This window comes from Myotis yumanensis, unplaced genomic scaffold (assembly GCF_028538775.1).
Source record: "Myotis yumanensis isolate MYYU_CA2020_CCGP unplaced genomic scaffold, mMyoYum1.0.hap1 SCAF_6, whole genome shotgun sequence".
NCBI classification, from domain to species: Eukaryota; Metazoa; Chordata; class Mammalia; order Chiroptera; family Vespertilionidae; genus Myotis; species Myotis yumanensis.
In genome coordinates, this window is record NW_027223757.1 from 95,740,095 (window position 1) to 95,763,682 (window position 23,588).

Genomic DNA, 23,588 nt, shown 5'->3' on the forward strand with positions numbered 1-23,588 from the left:
AGAATTGTCTATGTGGATGACGTGAGAACCTGTTTGTCAGAGCATGATCCCCTAAGGTTTATTCATGGAGCCCTGATAGAATCATTCAACGTGTTATTTCCTCGTTTTCTGATGTTATATTTCAATTATGTTTTAGTTTAGAAGCACAGTGGAATTTGGGCAGAGAGCTCCTTATGTTCATAAGCAAGATTCATGTAATGACTGATAAGGACACAGGTGTTGATAGCAGGGTGCTTTTACTATATACAGGCTTCTGCATCACACTGTCAGTACCTGCCTCAGGAATGTGCACTTTTGACACTTTAGTTTCAAAGAGTGGAAGGCCCAAAGCAAGACCAAAGATTGATATAGTTTATCCCAGAGGAATTTATCCGATAGGTCTGTCATACTTCCCTTTGCCATCTCATTCCTTTAGCACTGATGGGTATGGAGGTGGACGTGACACTGGTTCTTATTGGTTACATGGCCTTAGGATCCTTTGGCTGCACTTCTTAGAATGTGGGCCAGTTTCAATCCAAGAATAAGCAACAGAACTGTTTCAAATTAGGATCCTCTTCTCTTCCTGACATTGTGCTTGCATCATGTTTGAATGGTTTGTTTCTTTCTTTCACTCTTTCAGAAAAGGGTGACCAGGAAGAAAGCAAGTCCCTTACAGGTATTTCACTTTGCACTTACTCCCTTTCATGTTTTTATTTTCCATTTGTTTTGAACTCTCAAAGATCATCTTCCTTACTCCACCACACACATGTACATCATATTTTTCAGGTATTGGTAAGATTTCCATATATGTTTACCTTCTTCATTTGTTACTCAGTTTCCCCCATTATTATCTCTCTGATGGTCCTGTCCTTGCAATGTATGAAAATATTTCCTTTCTGAAAAGAATATTTTAGCAATTACTTTACTGCAAAATACTGCTATTTTTACGGTGTCTGTTCTTAAAGTTTTGTCCAATATAGCACCAGACCATACAATGAAGACCGCCCCCAACACACCCCACTCCAGGCAAACAAAGTAGACCACTCACCGTACTTCATCCCTGCCTAGCCATTACTGCCATTTATTACTTCATCTCCCTTCCCTCTGAATTGCTTATGATAAACTTTGTTCAGGCATGATTTAAAATCAGGGTCACATGCTATAAAGTTATGTATGAATCAGTTGACCAAACATTTTGGATAGAGGTACCCATTAACCTTATCTGCATAATCAATAGGAGCAGTAATACAAGATTCTATAAATCCTTGTTTTTAGCGGTTTTATTTTTTTTTTCATTTTAAATATATTTTATTGATTTTTCACAGAGAAGAAAGGGTAGGGCTCAAGAGTTGGAAACATCAATGAGAGAGAAACATCAATTAGCTGTCTCCTGCACACCTCCCCTGGGGATGTTCCCACAACCAAGTTACATGCTCTTGACCGGAATTGACCTTGGGACCCTTCAGTCTGCAGGCTGACGTATCCACTGAGCCAAACCAGTTAGGGCTGTTTGTGGCAGTTTTATATGGCCAGCTACCACAGTTGAAGAACTGACTATATAATGAGAGAAGATTCCATATGCAATGAGTGTATTTGACCCCTCCACTGTCCTGGAAACATGTTCTAGGCTCTGATGTCATTCATTGACAAAGTGTGACTTTAAGGACCACTATATCACCTCCCTGGTGATCATATTACCCATTGCACAGATAATGTATACAATAGTTTCTAGCCTTTTCCTTTCCAATTACATGAAATGTTTTTTTATTCTATTGCATTTCTTTAGCTTCGGTATTAATTCGCAACATTGCAAGAGATTTTTTTATGTTTGAAATAGTATGTTAAATCTTAAGGAAAGTTTATGTGAGATGTATCTTTAGCTCAGAATTGTGTATTTGGATGACATAAAAAGCTATTTGTCATAGCATAATTCCCAAAGGTTTTTTCATGGAGGCCTGAAAGAATCATTAAAGGATATAAATCATTTATATCCTTTATTCTAACATTATATTTCAATTGTGTTTTGGTTTAGACATACAATGGAATTTGGGAAGAGAGTTCCTAATGATCATGAGCAGGATTCATGTGATGACTGATATGGATACAGGTGTTGATAGCAGGCTGCTTTTACTATATACAGGCTTCTGCATCACACTTTAAGTACCTGCCTCAGATATGTGCACTTATGCCATTTAGTCTGAAAAAGTGGAAGATAGATATAGTTTGTCACAGAGGAAGTGTTCCCTTTTCAACTCTCAAGGACCATCTTCCTTAATCCACCACACACACGTACATCATTTTTTTCAGGTATTGGTAAGATTTCAACATATATTGATCATCTTCATTTGTTACTGGGTTTCCCCAATTATTATTTCTCAGGTGGTCCTGTCTTTGCAATGTATGAAAATATTTCGTTTCTGGCATGAAAATTTTAGTAATGACTTCACTGCAAAATGTGGCTGTTTTTCAAGTGTCTGCTCTGAAAGTTCTGTCTGATATAGCTCCAGGCCATACAACGCAGACCTCCCATCATCCTCTTCTGCAGCCAAACAATGTAGATCTTAGCCCTCCTCATTCCCACCCAGCCAATACTGCAATTTACTACTTCATCGCCCTTTCCTCGGAATTGCTTATGGTATACTTTATTCAGGCATTAGTTAAAATCAGGTTCATATACAATAAAGTTATGACTGAACCATGAGACAAAACATTGAGGATAAAGGTACCCATTAATCTGATCTGCATAACCAATAGGAGCAGTAGTTCAGGATTCTAATTTGTGGCAGTTTTATATGGCCAGCTACCACAATAGAAGAACTGACCATATACATTTAACCACAAACAGAGGTCTTATTAAAATAAAAACCTTCTTCTTGTGGCTAATATCCCATTGTATATAGGTACCACTTCTCCTTTATCCAACCACGTATGGATGGACAGTGGGCTTGCTTCCACGTCCTGTCCACTGTGACTAATGCTACAGTGAACATAGGAGTGCATATATCATTGGGAAGATATATTTTTTCAGGTTGTGGGGCATAGGTATCCATCGAAGGTGTTGCTAGGTTATATGGAATCCCTATGCTTCATGTTTGAGGAACCTCCATACTGTTTTCCCGAGGGGCTGTACCAGTTCACATTCCCACCAGCAGTAAATGAGGCTTCCCTTTCCTCCACAACCTCTGCAACACTTGTTATTACTAGTCTTGTTGATAACTGCCACTCTAACAGGTGTGAGGTGATATCTCCTGGTAGGTTTAATTTCCAATTCCCAATTTGCTAGTCATATTGAGGATTTTTAAAATAGCTCCTGTCCGCTTGTATATACTTGGGCAATGAAATACTGCCATTTGCGACAACAGGGATGGATCTTGGGAAAATTGTGCTGAGCAGACAAAGCCAAGAAACATACGATTATACTCGTACAAGGCATATGGAACTGAAATCACAAAATGAGCACACAACTCAATCAAACGAACCTCACAGAGACAGGAAAGCATGGAGCAGACAGAGGATACTCAGTGGCATGCGGGTGGGTGTGTGGGGACAGGTGTGCTGGAAAGATTAACCAAAGAACATAAATGCGTATATTCATAGCCCCTGGACCCAGAAAATAGTGTCTTGAAGGCCTGTTGTGGGGCGGTGGAAGAAGGGTCTAGGCGGGCAATAGGACAAAAAAAGGACATCTGAAATACTCTCAGAAATAAAGAGTAAAACAAAACAGTCATAATAGACACATAGGGAAGGGGTGGGTAGCACAGGATAAAGGAGGTGAAATATATGGCCAAGGAACAAGATTTGACTTTGGGTGGTAAGCCCACAATGTCATAAGCAGGTGATGTATCATAGCACTGCACTGTTAGTTCCACATAATTTTATTAACCAACATCATACCAAAATTTAATTTTCAAAAATTTTAAAAGAACTATAGAGAGACAATATAAATAATAAACACTTTATAATATCAAAAGGGATTATAAAAATCTTTAAGGTAATTACCTGAATTTACATTCACATAATTTCTTCAATTCAGAGAATTCATTCATTTTTCCCTGTTTAATCACCTCAATTGTGAGCATTCAGTCTCAATCTATGTGTAGACAAGTGTGCATGCATCTGTGTACATAAGTATTAGCATTTGTTTTGTATCTGCAAATGAAGATGAAGTTTACATAAGTAGCTTTCAATATTATTGAACTTTTTGTTTCTCATATAATTTGCATTAATTTTTTCTCTGTTATTTTATTAATTTATTTTCATGTTTCTTATTCATTATGGTATTAAATATGTGCCCTTATCGCCATATTGCCCCCCATTCCCTCATTTGTTATTCCTTTCCTTTTTTCAGATAAAATTCTGTAGATATTGCGTAAATTTTCTCCACTATCTCTTTACTCCCAAACACCTTAAAGTGACTGCTTTCTGATGTGTACAACATTTCCTGCCTTTTTATTGATTGGACAATTCATTACTTTGCAATTGTCCTAGATGCCTACTAACCGGACCCAGAATTCGTCCAGAAATTTTGGTTCAATATTGTCCAACTCAATCAATTTTTCAACTATATATAAGATACAACAGGGCTATTGTAAATATGAGACATATCAACAGACACGTTCAAAAGTACGTAAAGGTTGATATAATCAGAGAATTATAATATACTCTTAAAATTGTTTTATTAATTATGATATTATTTAGCAAACAACTATACATTTATTTTTCCGCCATAATATATTTAGTCCCAAAGAAATTTTAATAGAGAGCAACCCACCAAATATTACAAAATCTTCAAATTAAATTAGGAATGTTTCGTAAGATAACTAACAGAACTGTACTTCTAAATTTTTTATTGCTTAATTCACGATATTCAGACCTTTCCTCCCTTTTAATTTTGGAACAATTATCTCAGAGCAAATGAGAGCTTTCAGCCACTGTGTCTACATGTGTGTTTTGCATGTTACTCTGCAACATGAAAGGCTGGATGTTCTGTGCATGTTGTAGAAGAAATTGAATTTTATTCATATTTGTTTCCCATGATATTTACAATTTCACTTTTATTTTACAGAAATACTTCAGGAGAATCGTCGTAAGTTGTTTCTGACAATCCTTAATTGCCCAACCTTTAAAAACAATGTGATGTCTTAGCATTATCTGCTTCTTCCCTCCTGACATTCATTGCTCACCTTTTATTTGAAAGTCTACTCTTTTTTCCACAATTATTTTTGTCTGTATCCTTCTCACATGTAAAGTTCCATCTATTTATTTTCCATGACTTCCGTCCTTCCTAGTTTCTTCCCTTTTCCATTTCATACTTGACCTTCCCTTTAAGCTTTTGCATTTTCTGCTCTCCAGAATCCTGCCATATTTACTGTGAATTTTGTGAGGTGAAGAGGATTGTGCTAACAGGCACATGATTTCCACTCTTTATATACTGTAGGTAAAATACCCATTAAAGAAGGACCTCTGGCATTTTTTACTAGTTGAGGGTCCTATTTTAAGTAAACTGAGCAATGAGAGAAGATTCCATATGCAGTGAGTACATTTGACCCCTCCACTGTCCTGGAAACATGTTCTAGGCTCTGATGTCATTCAATGACAAAGTGTGATTTAAGGACCACTATATCACCTCCCTGGTGATCATATGACCCATTGCACAGATAATTTATACGATAGTTTGTAGCCTTTTCCTTTCCAATTACATTAAATGTTCTTTATTCTTTTGCATTTTATTAGCTTAGGTATTAATTCCCAGCATTGCAAGAGATTTCTTCCTGTTTGAAAAAGTATGTTACATCTTAAGGAAAGTTCATGTGAGATGTATCTTTAGCTCAGAATTGTGTATTTGGATGACATAAGAAGCTATTTGTCATAGCACAATTTCCAAAGGTTTTTTCATGGAGGCCTGATAGAATCATTAAACGCTTTATGTCCTTTTTTCTAATATTATATTACATTATGTTTTAGTTTAAACATACAATGGAATTTGGGAAGAGAGTTCCTTATGATCATGAGCAGGATTCATGTGATGACTGATATAGATACAGGTGTTGATCGCAGGGTGCACTTGTGATATACAGGCATCACACTTTAAGGGCCTGCCGCAGGCATGTGCACTTATGCCATTGAGTCTGAAAAAGTGGAAGATAGATATAGTTTGTCACAGAGGAAGTGTTCCTTTTTCAACTCTCAAGGATCATCTTCCTTACTCCACCACACACACGTACATCACTTTTTTCAGGTATTGGTAAGATTTCAACATATTTTCATCATCTTCATTTGTTACTGGGTTTCCCCTATTATTATTTCTCAGGAGGTGCTTTCCTTGCAATGTATGAAAATATTTCGTTTCTGACATGAAAATATTAGTAATGACTTCACTGCAAAATGTGGCTGTTTTTAAAGTGTCTGCTCTGAAAGTTGTGTTCAATATAGCTCCAGGCCATACAATGCAGACCTCTCCTCCTACTGGTCTGCAGCCATACAATGTAGAACTTCCCTTCTTCATCCCCACCCAGCCTTTACTGCAATTTAATACTTCCCCTCCCTTCCCTCTCAATAGCTTATGGTAAAGTTTATTCATGCATGAGTTAAAATCAGGCTCACATACAATAAAGTTATGTATGAACCATGAGACCAAACATTGAGGATAGAGGAACCCATTCACCTAATCTGCATAACCAATAGGAGCAGTAGTTCAAGATTCTATGAATCATACTTTGTGGCAGTTTTATATGGCCAGCTCCCACAATAGAAGAACTGACCATATACATTTAACCGCAACCAGAGATCTTATTGAAATAAAAACCTTATTCTTGTGGCTGAGTAATATCCCATTGTATATAGGTACCACTTCTCCTATATCCGAGCGTGTATGGATGGACACTGGGCTTGCTTCCATGTCCTGTCCACTGTGACTAATGCTACAGTGAACATAAGAGTGCATATATCATTGGGAAGATATATTTTTTTCAGGTTGTGGGGCATAGGTATCCATAGAAGGTGTTGCTGGGTTATATGGGATCCCTATGCTTCATGTTTGAGGAACCTCCATACTGTTTTCCCCAGTGGCTGTACCCCACCACATTCCCACCAGCAGTAAATGAGGCTTCCCTTTCCTCCACAACCTCTGCAACACTTGTTATTACTAGTCTTGTTGATAACTGCCACTCTAACAGGTGTGAGGTGGTATCTCCTGGTAGGTTTGATTTGCATTTCCCTAATCGTCAATGCATTTCAGGATCTTTTCAAATACCTGCTGGCCATCTGTGTCATCCTGGGCAATGAAATACTGCCTTTTGGGACAACAGGGATGGATCTTGGGAATATTATACTGAGCAGACAAAGCCAAGAAACATATGTTTTTACTCATCCGTGGAACTGAAAGCACAAAAGGAGCACACAAGTCAATCAAAAAAAATCCTCACATAGACAGGAAAGCATGGAACAGTCTGAGGATTCTCACAGGCATGCGGGTGGGTGTGTGGGGACAGGTGGCCTGGAAAGATTAACCAAAGAACTTAAATGCATATATACATAGCCAATGGACCCAGGAAATAGTGTCTGGAAGACCTGTTGTGGGGTGGTGGAAGAATGGACTAGAGGGGCAACATTACAACAAAAAGGACATCTGTAATACTCTCAAAATTAAAGCGTAAAATAAAACAGTAATAATAGACACACAGGGATATAGTGGGTAGGACAGGATAAAGGAGGTGAAATATAAGGCCAAGGAACAACATTTGATTTTGGGTGGTAAGCCCACAAGGTCCTACGCAGGTGATGTGTCATAGCACTGCACTGTTAGTTCCACATAATTTTATTAACCAACATCATCCCAATAAATTTAATTTTCAAAAATTTAAAAAGAATCATAGAGATACAATAATAATAATAAACACTAAATAACCTCAAAGGGGATCATAAAAATTTTAAGGTAATTACCTGAATTAACATTCACATAATTTCCTCAATTCAGAGAATTCTTTCATTTTTCCCTGTTTAGTCACCTCAATTGTGAGCTTTCAGTCTCTTTCTACTTTCAGACAAGTGTGCATGCATCTATGTATATATGTATGAGAATTTGTTTTGTATCTGCAACTGAAGTTTAAGTTTACATAAGTAGCTTTTAATATTTTTGAATTTTTTGTTTCTCATATAATTTGCATTAATTTTTTCTCTTTAATTTATTTCATTTCTTTTCATAATTTTTATTCATTATGTTATTAAATATGTGCCCTTATCGCCATATTGCCCCCCATTCCCTCATTAGTTATTCCTTTCCATTTTTCAGATAAAATTCTGAAGATATTGCGTAAATTTTCTCCAATATCTCTTTACTTCCAAACACCTTAAAGTGACTGCTTTCTGATGGGTCCAACATTTCCTGCCTTTTTATGGATTGGACAATTCATTACTTTACAACTGTCCTAGATGCCTACTAACCGGACCCAGAATTCGTCCAGAAAATCTGGTTCAATATTGTCCAACTCAATCAATTTTTCAACTATATGTAAGATACAACAGGGCTATTGTAAATATGCGACATAACAACAGGCAGGTTCAAAATACGTTAAGGTTGAGATAATCAGACAATAATAATATTCTCTTAATATTTTTATTTATTAATTATATCATTTACCAAACAACTTTACATTTACTTTTGTCCCCCACCATAATATATTTAGTCCCAAAGAACTTTTAATAGAGAGCAACCCCCCCAAAATTATAAAATCTTCAAATTAAATTAGGAAAGTTTTATTAGGTAACTAACAGAACTCTATTTCTAATTTTTTTTTTTGCTTAATTCACTATATTCAGACCTTTCCTTCTTTTTAATTTTGGAACAATTACCTCTGAGCAAATGAGAGCTTTCAGCCACTGTTCCTACATGTGTGTGTTGCATCTTACTCTGCAACATGAAAGGCTGGATGTTCTGTGCATGTTGTAGAAGAAATTGAATTTTATTCATATTTGTTTTCCATGATATTTACAATTTCACTTTTATTTTTCAGGAAAACTTCGGGAAAAACGTCGTAAGTTATTTCTGACAATCCTCAATTGCCAAATCTTTAAAAACAATGTGATGTCTTAGCTTTATCTGCCTTTTCCCGTCTTGACATTCATTACTCACCTTTTTTTTGAAAGTCTGCTCTTTTTTCCTCAACTATTCTGTCTGTATCCTTCTCACATGTAAAGTTCCATCTTTTTATTTTCCATAACTTCCATCCTTACCAGTTTCTTCCCTTTTCTATGTCATACCTGTGCTTCCATACAAACATTGGCATTTTGCGCTTTCCAGAAACTTGCCATATTTACTGTGAATCTTCTGAGGTGAAAAGGGTGGTGCGAACAGGCACAGGATGTCTACTCTATATATTCTGTCTGTAAAATACTCATTAAAGTAGGAGCTCAGCCGTCTTTTACAAGTTGAGGGACCCATCTTAAGTAAACTGAGCAATGAGAGAAGATTCCCAATGTGATGAGTGCAGCTGCTCCCTCTGTTTTGCTACCAGACATTTTCTAAGTTCTCATGTCATTCGTTGATGGAGTGTCACCTTAAGGCCCACTCTTTCACCTCCGCGGTGACCTATGGCACATTGCACAGATAATTCATATAATATTTTCTGGCTTTTTTTCCCAATTACATTAAATGTTCTTTATACTTTTGCATGTTTATTCACTCAGGTATTGATTCACAACATTGCAGAAGATTTTTTATTTTCGCAAAAGGATGTTACATCTTAAGGAAAGTTTTTGTGAGATGTATCTTTAGCTCAGAATTGTCTATGTGGATGACGTGAGAACCTGTTTGTCAGAGCATGATCCCCTAAGGTTTATTCATGGAGCCCTGATAGAATCATTCAACGTGTTATTTCCTCGTTTTCTGATGTTATATTTCAATTATGTTTTAGTTTAGAAGCACAGTGGAATTTGGGCAGAGAGCTCCTTATGTTCATAAGCAAGATTCATGTAATGACTGATAAGGACACAGGTGTTGATAGCAGGGTGCTTTTACTATATACAGGCTTCTGCATCACACTGTCAGTACCTGCCTCAGGAATGTGCACTTTTGACACTTTAGTTTCAAAGAGTGGAAGGCCCAAAGCAAGACCAAAGATTGATATAGTTTATCCCAGAGGAATTTATCCGATAGGTCTGTCATACTTCCCTTTGCCATCTCATTCCTTTAGCACTGATGGGTATGGAGGTGGACGTGACACTGGTTCTTATTGGTTACATGGCCTTAGGATCCTTTGGCTGCACTTCTTAGAATGTGGGCCAGTTTCAATCCAAGAATAAGCAACAGAACTGTTTCAAATTAGGATCCTCTTCTCTTCCTGACATTGTGCTTGCATCATGTTTGAATGGTTTGTTTCTTTCTTTCACTCTTTCAGAAAAGGGTGACCAGGAAGAAAGCAAGTCCCTTACAGGTATTTCACTTTGCACTTACTCCCTTTCATGTTTTTATTTTCCATTTGTTTTGAACTCTCAAAGATCATCTTCCTTACTCCACCACACACATGTACATCATATTTTTCAGGTATTGGTAAGATTTCCATATATGTTTACCTTCTTCATTTGTTACTCAGTTTCCCCCATTATTATCTCTCTGATGGTCCTGTCCTTGCAATGTATGAAAATATTTCCTTTCTGAAAAGAATATTTTAGCAATTACTTTACTGCAAAATACTGCTATTTTTACGGTGTCTGTTCTTAAAGTTTTGTCCAATATAGCACCAGACCATACAATGAAGACCGCCCCCAACACACCCCACTCCAGGCAAACAAAGTAGACCACTCACCGTACTTCATCCCTGCCTAGCCATTACTGCCATTTATTACTTCATCTCCCTTCCCTCTGAATTGCTTATGATAAACTTTGTTCAGGCATGATTTAAAATCAGGGTCACATGCTATAAAGTTATGTATGAATCAGTTGACCAAACATTTTGGATAGAGGTACCCATTAACCTTATCTGCATAATCAATAGGAGCAGTAATACAAGATTCTATAAATCCTTGTTTTTAGCGGTTTTATTTTTTTTTTCATTTTAAATATATTTTATTGATTTTTCACAGAGAAGAAAGGGTAGGGCTCAAGAGTTGGAAACATCAATGAGAGAGAAACATCAATTAGCTGTCTCCTGCACACCTCCCCTGGGGATGTTCCCACAACCAAGTTACATGCTCTTGACCGGAATTGACCTTGGGACCCTTCAGTCTGCAGGCTGACGTATCCACTGAGCCAAACCAGTTAGGGCTGTTTGTGGCAGTTTTATATGGCCAGCTACCACAGTTGAAGAACTGACTATATAATGAGAGAAGATTCCATATGCAATGAGTGTATTTGACCCCTCCACTGTCCTGGAAACATGTTCTAGGCTCTGATGTCATTCATTGACAAAGTGTGACTTTAAGGACCACTATATCACCTCCCTGGTGATCATATTACCCATTGCACAGATAATGTATACAATAGTTTCTAGCCTTTTCCTTTCCAATTACATGAAATGTTTTTTTATTCTATTGCATTTCTTTAGCTTCGGTATTAATTCGCAACATTGCAAGAGATTTTTTTATGTTTGAAATAGTATGTTAAATCTTAAGGAAAGTTTATGTGAGATGTATCTTTAGCTCAGAATTGTGTATTTGGATGACATAAAAAGCTATTTGTCATAGCATAATTCCCAAAGGTTTTTTCATGGAGGCCTGAAAGAATCATTAAAGGATATAAATCATTTATATCCTTTATTCTAACATTATATTTCAATTGTGTTTTGGTTTAGACATACAATGGAATTTGGGAAGAGAGTTCCTAATGATCATGAGCAGGATTCATGTGATGACTGATATGGATACAGGTGTTGATAGCAGGCTGCTTTTACTATATACAGGCTTCTGCATCACACTTTAAGTACCTGCCTCAGATATGTGCACTTATGCCATTTAGTCTGAAAAAGTGGAAGATAGATATAGTTTGTCACAGAGGAAGTGTTCCCTTTTCAACTCTCAAGGACCATCTTCCTTAATCCACCACACACACGTACATCATTTTTTTCAGGTATTGGTAAGATTTCAACATATATTGATCATCTTCATTTGTTACTGGGTTTCCCCAATTATTATTTCTCAGGTGGTCCTGTCTTTGCAATGTATGAAAATATTTCGTTTCTGGCATGAAAATTTTAGTAATGACTTCACTGCAAAATGTGGCTGTTTTTCAAGTGTCTGCTCTGAAAGTTCTGTCTGATATAGCTCCAGGCCATACAACGCAGACCTCCCATCATCCTCTTCTGCAGCCAAACAATGTAGATCTTAGCCCTCCTCATTCCCACCCAGCCAATACTGCAATTTACTACTTCATCGCCCTTTCCTCGGAATTGCTTATGGTATACTTTATTCAGGCATTAGTTAAAATCAGGTTCATATACAATAAAGTTATGACTGAACCATGAGACAAAACATTGAGGATAAAGGTACCCATTAATCTGATCTGCATAACCAATAGGAGCAGTAGTTCAGGATTCTAATTTGTGGCAGTTTTATATGGCCAGCTACCACAATAGAAGAACTGACCATATACATTTAACCACAAACAGAGGTCTTATTAAAATAAAAACCTTCTTCTTGTGGCTAATATCCCATTGTATATAGGTACCACTTCTCCTTTATCCAACCACGTATGGATGGACAGTGGGCTTGCTTCCACGTCCTGTCCACTGTGACTAATGCTACAGTGAACATAGGAGTGCATATATCATTGGGAAGATATATTTTTTCAGGTTGTGGGGCATAGGTATCCATCGAAGGTGTTGCTAGGTTATATGGAATCCCTATGCTTCATGTTTGAGGAACCTCCATACTGTTTTCCCGAGGGGCTGTACCAGTTCACATTCCCACCAGCAGTAAATGAGGCTTCCCTTTCCTCCACAACCTCTGCAACACTTGTTATTACTAGTCTTGTTGATAACTGCCACTCTAACAGGTGTGAGGTGATATCTCCTGGTAGGTTTAATTTCCAATTCCCAATTTGCTAGTCATATTGAGGATTTTTAAAATAGCTCCTGTCCGCTTGTATATACTTGGGCAATGAAATACTGCCATTTGCGACAACAGGGATGGATCTTGGGAAAATTGTGCTGAGCAGACAAAGCCAAGAAACATACGATTATACTCGTACAAGGCATATGGAACTGAAATCACAAAATGAGCACACAACTCAATCAAACGAACCTCACAGAGACAGGAAAGCATGGAGCAGACAGAGGATACTCAGTGGCATGCGGGTGGGTGTGTGGGGACAGGTGTGCTGGAAAGATTAACCAAAGAACATAAATGCGTATATTCATAGCCCCTGGACCCAGAAAATAGTGTCTTGAAGGCCTGTTGTGGGGCGGTGGAAGAAGGGTCTAGGCGGGCAATAGGACAAAAAAAGGACATCTGAAATACTCTCAGAAATAAAGAGTAAAACAAAACAGTCATAATAGACACATAGGGAAGGGGTGGGTAGCACAGGATAAAGGAGGTGAAATATATGGCCAAGGAACAAGATTTGACTTTGGGTGGTAAGCCCACAATGTCATAAGCAGGTGATGTATCATAGCACTGCACTGTTAGTTCCACATAATTTTATTAACCAACATCATACCAAAATTTAATTTTCAAAAATTTTAAAAGAACTATAGAGAGACAATATAAATAATAAACACTTTATAATATCAAAAGGGATTATAAAAATCTTTAAGGTAATTACCTGAATTTACATTCACATAATTTCTTCAATTCAGAGAATTCATTCATTTTTCCCTGTTTAATCACCTCAATTGTGAGCATTCAGTCTCAATCTATGTGTAGACAAGTGTGCATGCATCTGTGTACATAAGTATTAGCATTTGTTTTGTATCTGCAAATGAAGATGAAGTTTACATAAGTAGCTTTCAATATTATTGAACTTTTTGTTTCTCATATAATTTGCATTAATTTTTTCTCTGTTATTTTATTAATTTATTTTCATGTTTCTTATTCATTATGGTATTAAATATGTGCCCTTATCGCCATATTGCCCCCCATTCCCTCATTTGTTATTCCTTTCCTTTTTTCAGATAAAATTCTGTAGATATTGCGTAAATTTTCTCCACTATCTCTTTACTCCCAAACACCTTAAAGTGACTGCTTTCTGATGTGTACAACATTTCCTGCCTTTTTATTGATTGGACAATTCATTACTTTGCAATTGTCCTAGATGCCTACTAACCGGACCCAGAATTCGTCCAGAAATTTTGGTTCAATATTGTCCAACTCAATCAATTTTTCAACTATATATAAGATACAACAGGGCTATTGTAAATATGAGACATATCAACAGACACGTTCAAAAGTACGTAAAGGTTGATATAATCAGAGAATTATAATATACTCTTAAAATTGTTTTATTAATTATGATATTATTTAGCAAACAACTATACATTTATTTTTCCGCCATAATATATTTAGTCCCAAAGAAATTTTAATAGAGAGCAACCCACCAAATATTACAAAATCTTCAAATTAAATTAGGAATGTTTCGTAAGATAACTAACAGAACTGTACTTCTAAATTTTTTATTGCTTAATTCACGATATTCAGACCTTTCCTCCCTTTTAATTTTGGAACAATTATCTCAGAGCAAATGAGAGCTTTCAGCCACTGTGTCTACATGTGTGTTTTGCATGTTACTCTGCAACATGAAAGGCTGGATGTTCTGTGCATGTTGTAGAAGAAATTGAATTTTATTCATATTTGTTTCCCATGATATTTACAATTTCACTTTTATTTTACAGAAATACTTCAGGAGAATCGTCGTAAGTTGTTTCTGACAATCCTTAATTGCCCAACCTTTAAAAACAATGTGATGTCTTAGCATTATCTGCTTCTTCCCTCCTGACATTCATTGCTCACCTTTTATTTGAAAGTCTACTCTTTTTTCCACAATTATTTTTGTCTGTATCCTTCTCACATGTAAAGTTCCATCTATTTATTTTCCATGACTTCCGTCCTTCCTAGTTTCTTCCCTTTTCCATTTCATACTTGACCTTCCCTTTAAGCTTTTGCATTTTCTGCTCTCCAGAATCCTGCCATATTTACTGTGAATTTTGTGAGGTGAAGAGGATTGTGCTAACAGGCACATGATTTCCACTCTTTATATACTGTAGGTAAAATACCCATTAAAGAAGGACCTCTGGCATTTTTTACTAGTTGAGGGTCCTATTTTAAGTAAACTGAGCAATGAGAGAAGATTCCATATGCAGTGAGTACATTTGACCCCTCCACTGTCCTGGAAACATGTTCTAGGCTCTGATGTCATTCAATGACAAAGTGTGATTTAAGGACCACTATATCACCTCCCTGGTGATCATATGACCCATTGCACAGATAATTTATACGATAGTTTGTAGCCTTTTCCTTTCCAATTACATTAAATGTTCTTTATTCTTTTGCATTTTATTAGCTTAGGTATTAATTCCCAGCATTGCAAGAGATTTCTTCCTGTTTGAAAAAGTATGTTACATCTTAAGGAAAGTTCATGTGAGATGTATCTTTAGCTCAGAATTGTGTATTTGGATGACATAAGAAGCTATTTGTCATAGCACAATTTCCAAAGGTTTTTTCATGGAGGCCTGATAGAATCATTAAACGCTTTATGTCCTTTTTTCTAATATTATATTACATTATGTTTTAGTTTAAACATACAATGGAATTTGGGAAGAGAGTTCCTTATGATCATGAGCAGGATTCATGTGATGACTGATATAGATACAGGTGTTGATCGCAGGGTGCACTTGTGATATACAGGCATCACACTTTAAGGGCCTGCCGCAGGCATGTGCACTTATGCCATTGAGTCTGAAAAAGTGGAAGATAGATATAGTTTGTCACAGAGGAAGTGTTCCTTTTTCAACTCTCAAGGATCATCTTCCTTACTCCACCACACACACGTACAACATTTTTTTCAGGTATTGGTAAGATTTCAACATATTTTCATCATCTTCATTTGTTACTGGGTTTCCCCTATTATTATTTCTCAGGAGGTGCTTTCCTTGCAATGTATGAAAATATTTCGTTTCTGACATGAAAATATTAGTAATGACTTCACTGCAAAATGTGGCTGTTTTTAAAGTGTCTGCTCTGAAAGTTGTGTTCAATATAGCTCCAGGCCATACAATGCAGACCTCTCCTCCTACTGGTCTGCAGCCATACAATGTAGAACTTCCCTTCTTCATCCCCACCCAGCCTTTACTGCAATTTAATACTTCCCCTCCCTTCCCTCTCAATAGCTTATGGTAAAGTTTATTCATGCATGAGTTAAAATCAGGCTCACATACAATAAAGTTATGTATGAACCATGAGACCAAACATTGAGGATAGAGGAACCCATTCACCTAATCTGCATAACCAATAGGAGCAGTAGTTCAAGATTCTATGAATCATACTTTGTGGCAGTTTTATATGGCCAGCTCCCACAATAGAAGTACTGACCATATACATTAAACCGCAACCAGAGATCTTATTGAAATAAAAACCTTATTCTTGTGGCTGAGTAATATCCCATTGTATATAGGTACCACTTCTCCTATATCCGAGCGTGTATGGATGGACAGTGGGCTTGCTTCCATGTCCTGTCCACTGTGACTACTGCTACAGTGAACATAGGAGTGCATATATCATTGGGAAGATATATTTTTTTCAGGTTGTGTGGCATAGGTATCCATAGAAGGTGTTGCTGGGTTATATGGGATCCCTATGCTTCATGTTTGAGGAACCTCCATACTGTTTTCCCCAGTGGCTGTACCCCACCACATTCCCACCAGCAGTAAATGAGGCTTCCCTTTCCTCCACAACCTCTGCAACACTTGTTATTACTAGTCTTGTTGATAACTGCCACTCTAACAGGTGTGAGGTGGTATCTCCTGTTAGGTTTGATTTGCATTTCCCTAATCGTCAATGCATTTCAGGATCTTTTCAAATACCTGCTGGCCATCTGTGTCATCCTGAGCAATGAAATACTGCCTTTTGGGACAACAGGGATGGATCTTGGGAATATTATACTGAGCAGACAAAGCCAAGAAACATATGATTTTACTCATCCGTGGAACTGAAGGCACAAAATGAGCACACAAATCAATCAAAAAAAACCCTCACAGAGACAGGAAAGCATGGAACAGTCTGAGGATTCTCACAGGCATGCGGGTGGGTATGTGGGGACAGGTGGGCTGGAAAGATTAACCAAAGAACTTAAATGCATATATACATAGCCAATGGACCCAGAAAATAGTGTCTTGAAGACCTGTTGTGGGGCGGTGGAAGAATGGACTAGAGGGGCAATAGGACAACAAAAAGGACATCTGTAATACTCTCAAAATTAAAGCGTAAAATAAAACAGTAATAATAGACACACAGGGAAATGGTGGGTAGGACAGGATAAAGGAGGTGAAATATAAGGCCAAGGAACAAGATTTGACTTTGGGTGGTAAGCCCACAAGGTCCTACGCAGGTGATGTGTCATAGCACTGCACTGTTAGTTCCACATAATTTTATTAACCAACATCATCCCAATAAATTTAATTTTCAAAAATTTAAAAAGAATCATAGAGATACAATATTAATAATAAACACTAAATAACCTCAAAGGGGATCATAAAAATTTTAAGGTAATTACCTGAATTAACATTCACATAATTTCCTCAATTCAGAGAATTCTTTCATTTTTCCCTGTTTAGTCACCTCAATTGTGAGCTTTCAGTCTCTTTCTACTTTCAGACAAGTGTGCATGCATCTATGTATATATGTATGAGAATTTGTTTTGTATCTGCAACTGAAGTTTAAGTTTACATAAGTAGCTTTTAATATTTTTGAATTTTTTGTTTCTCATATAATTTGTATTAATTTTTTCTCTTTAATTTTTTTCATTTCTTTTCATAATTTTTATTCATTATGTTATTAAATATGTGTCCTTATCGCCATATTGCCCCCCATTCCCTCATTAGTTATTCCTTTCCATTTTTCAGATAAAATTCTGAAGATATTGTGTAAATTTTCTCCAATATCTCTTTACTTCCAAACACCTTAAAGTGACTGCTTTCTGATTGGTCCAACATTTCCTGCCTTTTTATGGATTGGACAATTCATTACTTTACAACTGTCCTAGATGCCTACTAACCGGACCCAGAATTCCTCCAGAAAATCTGGCTCAATATTGTCCAACTCAATCAATTTTTCAACTATATGTAAGCTACAACAGGGCTATTGTAAATATGCGACATAACAACAGGCAGGTTCAAAATACGTTAAGGTTGAGATAATCAGACAATAATAATATTCTCTTAATATTTTTATTTATTAATTATATCATTTACCAAACAACTTTACATTTACTTTTGTCCCCCACCATAATATATTTAGTCCCAAAGAACTTTTAATAGAGAGCAACCCCCCCAAAATTATAAAATCTTCAAATTAAATTAGGAAAGTTTTATTAGGTAACTAACAGAACTCTATTTCTAATTTTTGTTTTTTTCCTTAATTCACTATATTCAGACCTTTCCTTCTTTTTAATTTTGGAACAATTACCTCTGAGCAAATGAGAGCTTTCAGCCACTGATCCTACATATGTGTGTTGCATCTTACTCTGCAACATGAAAGGCTGGATGTTCTGTGCATGTTGTAGAAGAAATTGAATTTTATTCATATTTGTTTTCCATGATATTTACAATTTCACTTTTATTTTTCAGGAAAACTTCGGGAAAAACGTCGTAAGTTATTTCTGACAATCCTCAATTGCCAAATCTTTAAAAACAATGTGATGTCTTAGCTTTATCTGCCTTTTCCCGTCTTGACATTCATTACTCACCTTTTTTTTGAAAGTCTGCTCTTTTTTCCTCAACTATTCTGTCTGTATCCTTCTCACATGTAAAGTTCCATCTATTTATTTTCCTTAACTTCCATCCTTACCAGTTTCTTCCCTTTTCTATGTCATACCTGTGCTTCCATACAAACATTGGCATTTTGCGCTTTCCAGAAACTTGCCATATTTACTGTGAATCTTCTGAGGTGAAAAGGGTGGTGCGAACAGGCACAGGATGTCTACTCTATATATTCTGTCTGTAAAATACCCATTAAAGTAGGAGCTCAGCCGTTTTTTACAAGTTGAGGGGCCCATCTTAAGTAAACTGAGCAATGAGAGAAGATTCCCAATGTGATGAGTGCAGCTGCTCCCTCTGTTTTGCTACCAGACATTTGCTAAGTTCTCATGTCATTCATTGATGGAGTATCACCTTAAGGCCCACTCTTTCACCTCCGCGGTGACCTATGGCACATTGCACAGATAATTCATATAATATTTTCTGGCTTTTTTTCCCAATTACATTAAATGTTCTTTATACTTTTGCAATTTTATTCACTCAGGTATTGATTCACAACATTGCAGAAGATTTTTTATTTTCGCAAAAGGATGTTACATCTTAAGGAAAGTTTTTGTGAGATGTATCTTTAGCTCAGAATTGTCTATGTGGATGATGTGAGAACCTGTTTGTCAGAGCATGATCCCCTAAGGTTTATTCATGGAGCCCTGATAGAATCATTCAACGTGTTATTTCCTCGTTTTCTGATGTTATATTTCAATTATGTTTTAGATTAGAAGCACAGTGGAATTTGGGCAGAGAGCTCCTTATGTTCATAAGCAAGATTCATGTAATGACTGATAAGGACACAGGTGTTGATAGCAGGGTGCTTTTACTATATACAGGCTTCTGCATCACACTGTCAGTACCTGCCTCAGGAATGTGCACTTTTGACACTTTAGTTTCAAAGAGTGGAAGGCCCAAAGCAAGACCAAAGATTGATATAGTTTATCCCAGAGGAATTTATCCGATAGGTCTGTCATACTTCCCTTTGCCATCTCATTCCTTTAGCACTGATGGGTATGGAGGTGGACGTGACACTGGTTCTTATTGGTTACATGGCCTTAGGATCCTTTGGCTGCACTTCTTAGAATGTGGGCCAGTTTCAATCCAAGAATAAGCAACAGAACTGTTTCAAATTAGGATCCTCTTCTCTTCCTGACATTGTGCTTGCATCATGTTTGAATGGTTTGTTTCTTTCTTTCACTCTTTCAGATAAGGGTGACCAGGAAGAAAGCAAGTCCCTTACAGGTATGTCACTTTGCACTTACTCCCTTTCATGTTTTTATTTTGCATTTGTTTTGAACTCTCAAAGATCATCTTCCTTACTCCACCACACACATGTACATCATATTTTTCAGGTATTGGTAAGATTTCCATATATGTTTACCTTCTTCATTTGTTACTCAGTTTCCCCCATTATTATCTCTCTGATGGTCCTGTCCTTGCAATGTATGAAAATATTTCCTTTCTGAAAAGAATATTTTAGCAATTACTTTACTGCAAAATACTGCTATTTTTACGGTGTCTGTTCTTAAAGTTTTGTCCAATATAGCACCAGACCATACAATGAAGACCGCCCCCAACACACCCCACTCCAGGCAAACAAAGTAGACCACTCACCGTACTTCATCCCTGCCTAGCCATTACTGCCATTTATTACTTCATCTCCCTTCCCTCTGAATTGCTTATGATAAACTTTGTTCAGGCATGATTTAAAATCAGGGTCACATGCTATAAAGTTATGTATGAATCAGTTGACCAAACATTTTGGATAGAGGTACCCATTAACCTTATCTGCACAATCAATAGGAGCAGTAATACAAGATTCTATAAATCCTTGTTTTTAGCGGTTTTATTTTTTTTTTCATTTTAAATATATTTTATTGATTTTTCACAGAGAAGAAATTGTAGGGCTCAAGAGTTGGAAACATCAATGAGGAGAAACATCAATTAGCTGTCTCCTGCACACCTCCCCTGGGGATGTTCCCACAACCAAGTTACATGCTCTTGACCGGAATTGACCTTGGGACCCTTCAGTCTGCAGGCTGACGTATCCACTGAGCCAAACCAGTTAGGGCTGTTTGTGGCAGTTTTATATGGCCAGCTACCACAGTTGAAGAACTGACTATATAATGAGAGAAGATTCCATATGCAATGAGTGTAATTGACCCCTCCACTGTCCTGGAAACATGTTCTAGGCTCTGATGTCATTCATTGACAAAGTGTGACTTTAAGGACCACTATATCACCTCCCTGGTGATCATATTACCCATTGCACAGATAATGTATACAATAGTTTCTAGCCTTTTCCTTTCCAATTACATGAAATGTTTTTTATTCTATTGCATTTCATTAGCTTGGGTATTAATTCGCAACATTGCAAGAGATTTTTTTATGTTTGAAATAGTATGTTAAATCTTAAGGAAAGTTTATGTGAGATGTATCTTTAGCTCAGAATTGTGTATTTGGATGACATAAGAAGCTATTTGTCATAGCATAATATCCAAAGGTTTTTTCATGGAGGCCTGAAAGAATCATTAAAGGATTTATATCCTTTATTCTAACATTATATTTCAATTGTGTTTTAGTTTAGACATACAATGGAATTTGGGAAGAGAGTTCCTAATGATCATGAGCAGGATTCATGTGATGACTGATATGGATACAGGTGATGATAGCAGGCTGCTTTTACTATATACAGGCTTCTGCATCACACTTTAAGTACCTGCCTCAGATATGTGCACTTATGCCATTTAGTCTGAAAAAGTGGAAGATAGATATAGTTTGTCACAGAGGAAGTGTTCCCTTTTCAACTCTCAAGGACCATCTTCCTTACTCCACCACACACACGTACATCATTTTTTTCAGGTATTGGTAAGATTTCAACATATATTGATCATCTTCATTTGTTACTGGGTTTCCCCAATTATTATTTCTCAGGTGGTCCTGTCTTTGCAATGTATGAAAATATTTCGTTTCTGGCATGAAAATTTTAGTAATGACTTCACTGCAAAATGTGGCTGTTTTTCAAGTGTCTGCTCTGAAAGTTGTGTCCGATATAGCTCCAGGCCATACAACGCAGACCTCCCATCATCCTGGTCTGCAGCCATACAATGTAGATCTTCCCTTCCTCATTCCCACCCAGCCAATACTGCAATTTACTACTTCATCGCCCTTTCCTCGGAATTGCTTATGGTATACTTTATTCAAGCATTAGTTTAAACCAGGTTCGAATACAATAAAGTTATGTATAAATCATGAGACAAAACATTTAGGATAAAGTTACCCATTAATCTGATCTGCATAACCAATAAGAGCAGTAGTTCAGGATTCTATGAATCATAATTTGTGGCAGTTTTTTATGGCCAGCTACCACAATAGAAGAACTGACCATATACATTTAACCACAACCAGAGATCTTATTAAAATAAAAACCTTCTTTTTGTGGCTGAGTAATATCCCATTGTATATAGGTACCACTTCTTCTTTATCCAACCATGTATGGATGGACAGTCGGCTTGCTTCCATGTCCTGTCCACTGTGATTAATTCTACAGTGAACGTAGGAGTGCATATATCATTGGGAAGATATATTTTTTCAGGTTGAGGTGCATAGGTATCCATAGAAGGTGTTGCTGGGTTATATGGGATCCCTATGCTTCATGTTTGAGGACCCTCCATACTGTTTTCCCCAGGGGCTGTACCAGTTCACATTCCCACCAGCAGTAAATGAGGCTTCCCTTTGCTCCACAACCTCTGCAACACTTGTTATTACTAGTCTTGTTGATAACTGCCACTCTAACAGGTGTGAGGTGGTATCTCCTGGTAGGTTTAATTTGCAATTCCCAATTTGCTAGTCATTTTGAGGATTTTTAAAATACCTCCTGTCCACTTGTGTACACTTGGTCAATGAAATGCTGACTATTGTGACAACACGGATGGATCTTGGGAATATTGTGCTGAGCAGACAAAGCCAAGAAACATATGATTATACTCGTACATGGCATATGGAACTGAGATCACAAAATGAGCACACAACTCAATCAAACAAACGTCACAGAGACAGGAAAGCATGGATCAGAGGATACTCAGTGGCATGCGGGTGAGTGTGTGGGGACAGGTGTGCTGGAAAGATTAACCAAAGAACATAAATGCGTATATTCATAGCCCCTGGACCCAGAAAATAGAGTCTTGAAGACCTGTTGTGGGGCGGTGGAAGAAGGGTCTAGGCGGGCAATAGGACAAAAAAAAGGACATCTGAAATACTCTCAGAAATAAAGAGTAAAACAAAACAGTCATAATAGACACATAGGGAAGGGGTGGGTAGCACAGGATAAAGGAGGTGAAATATATGGCCAAGGAACAAGATTTGACTTTGGGTGGTAAGCCCACATTGTCATAAGCAGGTGATGTATCATAGCACTGCACTCTTAGTTCCACATAATTTTATTAACCAACATCATACCAAAATTTAATTTTCAAAAATTTTAAAAGAACTATAGAGATACAATATTAATAATAAACACTTTATTATATCAAAAGGGATTATAAAAATCTTTAAGGTAATTACCTGAATTTACATTCACATAATTTCTTCAATTCAGAGAATTCATTCATTTTTCCCTGTTTAATTACCTCAATTGTGAGCATTCATTCTCAATCTATGTGTAGA

At 36.9% G+C, this 23,588-nt stretch overlaps 2 protein-coding genes across 2 annotated transcripts in view; one reads left to right on the top strand and one right to left on the bottom strand.

Annotated features, from left to right (window-relative positions):
* The window catches only part of LOC139012959 (E3 ubiquitin-protein ligase TRIM39-like), a 55,338-nt gene extending 54,936 nt beyond the window's left edge, over positions 1–402 (bottom strand). Inside the window, exon 1 of the mRNA XM_070419144.1 lies at positions 390–402. Within this exon, the coding sequence (XP_070275245.1) occupies positions 390–402 (13 nt within the window). The remainder of the gene's footprint in view (positions 1–389) is intronic.
* Positions 403–420: 18 nt separating this feature from the next.
* Positions 421–23,588, top strand: part of LOC139012960 (E3 ubiquitin-protein ligase TRIM38-like) — a 150,124-nt gene continuing 126,956 nt past the window's right edge. Inside the window, exons 1-8 of the mRNA XM_070419145.1 lie at positions 421–424; positions 620–655; positions 5,045–5,065; positions 8,991–9,011; positions 10,374–10,409; positions 14,799–14,819; positions 18,747–18,767; positions 20,130–20,165. Coding sequence (XP_070275246.1) covers positions 421–424; positions 620–655; positions 5,045–5,065; positions 8,991–9,011; positions 10,374–10,409; positions 14,799–14,819; positions 18,747–18,767; positions 20,130–20,165 — 196 coding nt within the window. The remainder of the gene's footprint in view (positions 425–619; positions 656–5,044; positions 5,066–8,990; positions 9,012–10,373; positions 10,410–14,798; positions 14,820–18,746; positions 18,768–20,129; positions 20,166–23,588) is intronic.